At 45.9% G+C, this 8067-nt stretch overlaps 1 protein-coding gene across 1 annotated transcript; it reads right to left on the bottom strand.

The window, feature by feature from the left end:
• Nucleotides 1-5518: 5518 nt before the first annotated feature.
• On the bottom strand, nt 5519-7504 carry LOC126947221 (testis-specific Y-encoded protein 3-like). The gene is made up of 4 exons (XM_050777928.1): nt 7301-7504; nt 6757-7188; nt 6070-6147; nt 5519-5941 (listed from the first exon to the last, which is right to left on the bottom strand). The coding sequence occupies exons 1-4, from the start codon at nt 7502-7504 to the stop codon at nt 5519-5521; spliced, it is 1137 nt and encodes a 378-aa protein (XP_050633885.1).
• Nucleotides 7505-8067: the final 563 nt, after the last annotated feature.

Below are 8067 nucleotides of genomic sequence, written 5' to 3'. Positions count from 1 at the left end.
GGAAAGCACATCCTACAGGGTGGGAGTAATTGTTGGATTACCATACAGATGTATGAATATTTACAGTACATACAGAACTCCAACAACTCAATAACATGAAAACAAATGGGCTAAGGAAGTGAATACTCAACTGTGAAATTAAGACATACAGTTGCCCAGAAGACACAGTAAAAAGCACTCATCATCCCTAATCCATCAGGAAAATCCAAAACAAAACCACAATGAGATTTCATCTCACTTCAGTCAGAATGCCTATTATTCAAAATATAAAAAAATAAAAACAAAAACAAAAACTCATATCTGGTGAGGATGCAGAGAGAAGGAAATCCTTGCACACTTTTGGTGAGAATGTAATTAGTGCAGGCATTTTTGGCTTTTATTTAAGTATAAAGAGTCTTCAGAAATCTACAAGTAGGACCACCCACCATATGGTCCAGCAAATCAGAATACCAGGGAACACCCACAAGTAAACAAATCAGTATGTTGAAGTGGTGCATGCACTTATGCAATTATTGCTGCACTCTTCACATTTTTGCAATAGGCAAAATACAGAGGCAACTTGAGGTGTCCCTCAATTGATGAGTGGATAAAAAAAAATGGTGCACATATGCACAATGGAAAAATGTACTGCAATAACAAAGAAGGAAATCCTGCCAGTTGTGATAACGCACGTGAATCTGGTGAATGTGTGCATGCCATTTTGTTAAGCGACATAAGCCAGGTATCAGAAAGGCAAATAGTACAAGACCTCATTCCTGCATGAAATCTAATTTGCGGACCGCAGAGAGGTAGTGACTCAAATGGCTGGGGTGGTGTTTAGTGAAGAGACTGTACTGAGGAGATGTTGGATGAAGAATACATATTTCTAGTTAGAAAGATGAATGGGTTAAAAACCTTTTCTACAGTATGCTGACTATGACTAGTGATAACACATTCTTTCTTTAAAAACTTCTAAGACAATGCATGTCAAGTTTTATCACCACAAAAATGACAAGTATGTAAAGTCATGCATGTGTTGATTAGCTGGATATATCCAATGCATAATGTATATGACCTTTTGAACATCACCCCTTAAGTTATAAATATGTATCATTTCATATGACAATTTAAAAAATAAGCATGCAATTTTTAAAAAGCCTTAAGAAAATAAATGTCAATAAAGTATTTTATTATAAAAAAGTGCTTTTCTTTTCTACCTGTAACAATGTGTTTTTCATGACACAGGGAAGAATGCAACGTCATTTAGTAAGTTAAAAAATATATATATAAAAAAATAAAAATAAATCCCAATGTAGATGATTAATTGAAAGATAGAAATTACAGGTCCGGAGACTATAGTCTATGAATTGAAACTTTCACTGCATGTTTCAAAAGAAGATGTGAGGAGGCAGAAGAAAAAGCAAAAAACTCAAAAAGCCATTCCAGGGCCCTGGGTCACACCTGTAATCCTAGTACTTTGAGAGGCTGAGGTGGGAGGATTGCCTGCACTCAGGAGTTCCAGACCACACTGGGGCAACATGGGCCCACATCTAAAAAGTAATAAATTAGTTAATTAACACATAGGGTTGTCATTCACCTGTATTGCCAGAGTCTGAGTTGAGAGGATCACATGGGTGTGGGGTCTCCAGGCTGCAGTGGGCTGACATTGTGGTGCTGCTCTCCAACCTAGGAGACAGAGTAAGACCCATTCCCAGAAAACAAACAAACAAAAAAGGATCACATTAAGTAAATTAAAACTATGTAGTGTGAGGAGAATCAAATGAAATATCATTAGAGCCTATGCGATCCGATGAAAGAAACCAGCTTCCGCATAATAACAGCCCCAGATGGGGAGAACAATGAGAAAGGGCAGTGAGAACACTGTAAATAATAATACACCAAACTTCACAAATGAGTTAAAAGACACGAATATACAAGGAGTACTTCCTTTGTCCTCAAAGCCCTTAATAATGAGTGTCTTTTTCTGAATCCCTGACATGCATTCAGCTCGCCTGAACCTCTTGGTGAGGTTCTGAGACCATGATGTGCCCTTTCTGTATGTTCTCATTTTGTTATTTCACATCACTTACCTGTACCAGGTCATAACAAATCATGATTACTTGACATTGTTTGACACAATGAAGAACTCAGATATGAGTTCACTAAACAATAGTTTATGACATGTCCTGAAGAAATTCTGTATACGTGATGGTTGTCAAAAGGATAATGCAAAATAAAAATGTAGAGAGAAGTACATTTTCTTCATTTCATCAATGAGCTCGTGTTCACACCACATGTATCTTTGAACTATATAGCTGCCTCCTGCAAAATGATCTGACACAATCTCTTGAAAATTCTCATTCCATTGGAGATCATAAGTATAACACGTTTTCACTGTTCCACCTATTGGATATACTGAGTGGGGTGAGTAGGATCCATGTGACTTTTGGCTTTGCTGTAATGCTCAGTTTTTTGTTTTTGTTTTTGTTTTTTTCTTTTTCTTTTTTAACACTGTCATTGCTAGATAGGCCTGAAAGAAATGGTTCATTATGGCTCACAAAAATAACTCATCTCCTTCAGCTAAGATTCTTTATAAAATGAATTTCATCCAGACATGAAAGCAATAATCTGATGCCACTGCCAACAGATTCAGAATTACAAACTACATTCAGATAGAGGATAGGAAGATAGATGATGCAGATGAAGTTGGGGGGAAAGGAAAGGAAGGAAGAAAGGAGGGGTGTAAGGGAAGGAAAGGAAGAAAGGAAGGGAGAGAGAGTTATAGATGTTCAAAGACACAGTTACAAAGTCTAGCACCATTGTAGAGATCAGCATGTACAAATTAACACAGGCTGTGTGGAAACATATCAGACAGACAGATACATAGGTGGAGTTAGAGAAAGATACAAACCCACACAGAGAAATAAACATACACAAACACAGACACACACTTAGCAGCTTAAACATGAAAAAACACCAAGACCCTGACACTAGAAATAATAGAGATGTTTTACAGTTACTGAGGCAGAATGTAAATCTGTCAGTGACCTTAGCATCTGTGGCCCATGTGCACAGATATTCAGTGGAAAAAATGTTAGACAGACTGTATAATTCTGCACGATCTCTGATAATACCTAAACATTTGGAGCTCATGTGAAATCACTAGACTGAATTGCATGTAGGATTTGAGGAAGAAGCCCAGGCAGCCACGTTCACTTGGTGGGGTGGCCAATATGGCTCAGCCACCAGCCAATGGCATGCCCATCCATTTTAGACAGTTTCTGGTTTGCTGCTTGCCTTGGGAAAAGCTCTTCCCCTATCACCGTTTTAAAATAGGCTAGCTCCCAAACTAGCCCTGGCATCTACTTATGGTCTTTTTCTTATCTATTTACCTCCTAGAAAAATTATTGCAAGATCCTTTCCTCAACTTTCTCCTGTGCATTAACTTTGGGACAAGACCTGATTTTCAGATGACCTGATTACAGGCAAGTCCCCAGACATTTCCCAAACTGAGTTGCCCTGAGGGCACACACCAATCTGCTGCTCCACTCCCACTATAGGGTTACTGTACTGGACCACAGTGCCCTTTGACCAGCACACGGTAGGACAGAGGCCAGCTTGTTGGAGCCAAAGGGTTCCCATTGTTTTTGGAATAATTTACGGAGAAAACCTGTTTCGGCTTTGCATGTGTGTCATGGGGACAGTAGTCAGAGGAGGTCAAGACTCCCACTGGAGAGCCTCAGATGTCTGCATAGGAGCAGGGGTGAAACTAAGCTATAGATCTTCAAAGCTCAACTGCTGATACCGAGCAGGAGGTATGGAATGCACATGGAAGGCAGCACAACAGATTCATGAACTTTGACTGTCAAACCCTCCTACCTGAAACAACATAGCTCTTCTCACGGAAGCTGTGCTGACCAGTCCATATACGACAGGAATTTTAGCACTCTATTAGTGTGTGGCTGACATGGATGCTCATGTTGGAACTGTTTTACCTGGGAACAGGGAAGAAAGTTCTGCACCCAACACTGAAATCCTCCTCCTCAATCCATGACAGAGGCAACCCCTTGTTCTGTGCACAGACACAGATGTTCCTGGGAAGCAATCAACCACTCATAAATGAACACTGTATGTTTTGTCCTCCTGTATGAGACTTGTAACATATGCTCTGCAACTACATTCTCTTTACATTTTTAACCTTATGCAAAGTACACTGAAAAGGCCACAGAAAATAGAAGGGGCCTGGGCTCTAGAAACAATGTGCAGTGCCAATCACTGGGGAGAACAGAGCCTCACTAGGGTTCACACGAGCACAAAATGCATTCATAATGCTGTTACGAGTGCTCCTCACCTAATAAGGATCTTGCAGAAAAGCTTAACCCAAATAAAGATGTAAACAGAAACAACAGTGTCCATATCCTGGGTCATCAAGTGACAGACAGTCCATGTGTCGATCCCCCAGCAATCTTATATTCCACAAATCAAACCCTTTTCCCCTCACTTCTGCATGTTTGTGTTTTCCCTTAATCACCTATGCCAGAAAAAAAATTTGTATCCTGAACGCCTTCCCACATGCCACTGTAACATTTTGCACAGTACCTCCATACCCCTTACATGCCCATTTCTTCTAATGTTGATGTGTAAGAAGACCTGAGAGGCTGATTGTCCCAGATGTCAGCTCTGATCACTCCATCATATTCAACTCAAAATCTGGGAGTCCCTAGAGAAACACAAACCCATGTCAAAATACATTTCCTCTCAGCCATACTTTAAAATGTTTTAATGTTAGGGCCTGCCTAGAGGAGCCTACCTCTTCCCCATTTGTTATCTCTTAAACTTCTTCCTACTATGTGTTACAAACTGTTCTCCACAATACCTGCCCCATTCCCAGTGGTCTCTGTGACAGGAGTCAGCTAACAAGATGCATTGTACACTAAAAGCACACAGAAATCTGATGGTGCAATAGCTTAAGAAAACCCATTAAACTAAACAGTCTTTTGTGGTTTGTGGCAAGGATGAGAAGGAGGCACATTCAGGGAGCCCAATCTTAAGGGGTTGGTAGGATGACTCTCAGTGGGGTTGACAGCCATGGAATCAAGGGCCACAAATTGAAGTTAATGATTCAGCTTTACTTCTCAATGAGTCTGGACATGCACTATGCTTCTCTGGGCTTAAGACTCCACAGCTATAATCTGCTTTGCACTGCAGTCTGTAATGTGCCTTTTTCAGCCCAATAACCTGAATGCCCTGGATTCTGGCACTCTGTCTTCCTCTGAAGGAATTTCTATATGTATGAAAGCAGCCTCAATTTCTACATTTCTGAAATGAGCGTCCAGACTCCCTGAATAGGGAGGTATATCAACCCTCCCACAGTGGGCATCAAACAGCTCCAGTTCCAACTGAACAGCTCACCTGAAATCTCTGTTCCCTCTTCAGGTGGCTTCATCCTCATGTAGCATTGCATGGGATTGTGCCACAGGTCCTTACATAGGATCTGTCAGGGGAATCAATCGAGAGAGGCCTCATCAGGACTCAGGACTCAGACTGGTGACCCAAGCAGTTGGGAACACATCGGCATCATTCCTGATGTTTCCCAGTGAGGACCCACCTCAGCAATCCTATTACCTCTTGCAAAGTTGTGGTCAGAAAACCAGTTGAAGAAGTTAAGTCTGCTGTTGTGTCTGTGGCGATAGGCCTCAACTTCATAATCCTGACACCACTGAATTGGAGTGGAATGAGAAGCCCTGTATTCTACAGACAGAGGATGTTTTGGTAAGGGGGCTGGAACACGTTGGCACTGATCCACCCACCTTCCTCCTTCCACTACCCATCCTGGGAGCCACCTGTCACCTGTGACGTTCACGAGATATTCCTTGGTAATCACTTTATTCTGGAAGTAGGGGTTACTCCGAAAGAACAACATGATCTGGCAGAGATGAACGGGATGCTTCGCTTCTTTCACCTGTCCGGACAAGGTGGAGAAAGCTTAAACACCTTTTTGGCTGAGGTGCCCACTGTTGCTTGCAGGAATAAATTATCTCCCTTAGCCTCCCCCACTCAACCCTCCAGCCTTAGTCTTCCCGGCCTCACCTCCAAGTTGATCATGTAGCTCAGCATGTCTTCATCTTGGTCAGTGATCAGGGCCGACATCTGAGGGTGGTTTGCAATCTGATTGAGGTCAAAGAGCCTTGAGATGCAACGGAAAGAAAAGCTAGAAGCAACGGGGAAGGCCTAAGAGCACCCAGAGGGGCGGCTAGGGGATTTTTTTTTCCGATCTGCATCCATGAATGACCTCCCTTTCTCCTCTCCCTCCCCCTGAATTCAGACCTCTCGGGTTTCACCGAGGGTGTATCATTGTGAGGCTGACCGCACTGACACGGGGAGGGGCGATATGCAGAGAACTGCCGGTGTCTGAGGCCTGGCAGAATCTGCTCATACCCGAAGAAGCCCAGTCCCAGATCGGACTGGCAAGGCGGAGCAGTCACAGTCCCTTAACAACAGCTTGATTCACAGCAACACGTGTTCTGCTGAGAACTCGCTTCTGCTCTTCAGAAAGATGCCCCAAACGTCTGCTGCTTGGCACCATGAAGCGTTTCTCTCACGCACGCAGGAAAATAGTACCCGTGTCTGCTCTGGCTTTCTTCAGCCACATTTGTCTGTGGAAACTCACCCGTGTTCCCCAAATGGTCACATCGACGCCGAGCCGTCCGTAAGTTCCTTACACTTCCCAAGAGCACCTCTCAACTGGCAAAGCAGAAGAAACACTGCAAAGGATACCACATTGGCCCAGAAGCCAGGCATGCTCTGGATGATGGCGCCTCTGCGGTCCAGGTGGGGCTTGCGCCTCCGCTCCATCTTTTCCCTCTGCTGAGAAAAGGCCTTCCTGGCTCGGGCATTAACCGGCTCCAGCTCCACCTGAACGGCCAGCAGCTCCTCCAGTGCAGACTCTGGGCTCATGGGCCCAGGGCCAGGCTGTGCCCGCTGGACCTGCTCCTGCCGCTTCTCGTCGGCTTCCTGGTGGGCCACCACCTCCACCTCCGCGATTATGTCATCCGCTCCCAGCACCGCCTCCTCCCCCAAAGCTACCTGCTCGCTCTGCGCCCCGGCCTCCCCCTCCTGTAGAGACTCCATCCTGAAGACGGTGCCCCCCTTCGGACTCCCACTGACCACCGCCTGTGCTGCCGGACCCTCACCGCAGGAACCCTGCTGCTGTGCTTACCGGAGGCTTTGGGTCGGTGGATCCTCAGGGCGCATGTGCCTGGCTTCCAGGGGCTTCCCCTAACGGACAGCGCACAAAGTGCGCTGGGAGCTGCGTCACTACCAGGTCTCCTCCCACTGCCAATAAACGCAAGGGCGGTGGGTGTCTCCCTGGGGGCATCGGCCCAGGCTGGCCTGCAGCACCAGTCTCCCGGGGTAAGCCTCTCTCAGAAGCCCTCGGAGCTTGTGCCAGGTAGCGCTGCGTCCAGGCAAACGCGGGCTGTGTGGCCTTTGGAATTGTGGGCATGAAAGCTCTGTGCCCTGACATCCTGAGTGTGGCAAGCCATTGACCCGCAGGGAACACATGAAATAGCTCACTTCATTAGGCAAGCCAGGTCGATGTTACGGAATATTGCCGATCCAGAGGAGAACTCTCTCTGGCTGCTGGGACGAGGATGGCTGGGGTGGCCTCAGGAAAGTGGGTCGATGCGGGTGCATGGGAAGAAAGTCGCCGGTTGTGCTGAGGTGCAATTCGTCTGCTCCAGAGGCCACAACCCCGGCATGCACTCTCGCAGGTCTAGGCAAATACAGGTTCCGAGTACTTGAGGATGCTGTATACCAGGAGCATACCAAAGGGCCTCTAGTCCTATGCCCTGAGAACACCGTAGGCCAGCCGTCAGGGCTAGCCAGTGACGGCCTGCGTGCACGCTGTAGTGCACTGCTTTGCTGACCCAGAAACTCCCGCACGCATAGCAGTGGCTGTGATGCCTGCTGGCGGGCCTCTGCAAGCCCAGGTCCTCTGCCTCCGTCTCCTGAGTTCCTTTGCACAGTTGACCCAGCGGTGGACCTCAACGCCATGGCGAGTGCGGCGATCTGCGGGCCCGGCGGGGC

Source organism: Macaca thibetana, chromosome Y, assembly GCF_024542745.1.
Source record: "Macaca thibetana thibetana isolate TM-01 chromosome Y, ASM2454274v1, whole genome shotgun sequence".
Taxonomy (NCBI): domain Eukaryota; kingdom Metazoa; phylum Chordata; class Mammalia; order Primates; family Cercopithecidae; genus Macaca; species Macaca thibetana.
Note: the sequence above shows the minus strand (reverse complement) of the source record. Positions and strands in the feature narration are given on the sequence as shown.

Bases quoted from the DNA above. Each gene is read 5' to 3' on its own strand.
- LOC126947221 (XM_050777928.1), bottom strand. From the start codon at position 7,504: ATGTCAGGGCACAGAGCTTTCATGCCCACAATTCCAAAGGCCACACAG. The intron at 7,189-7,300 runs GTAGTGACGCAG...CGGTAAGCACAG, and splicing joins TGGCAGTGGGAGGAGACCTG to CAGCAGGGTTCCTGCGGTGA. The intron at 5,942-6,069 runs GTGAGGCCGGGA...TTGTCCGGACAG, and splicing joins GCTACATGATCAACTTGGAG to GTGAAAGAAGCGAAGCATCC.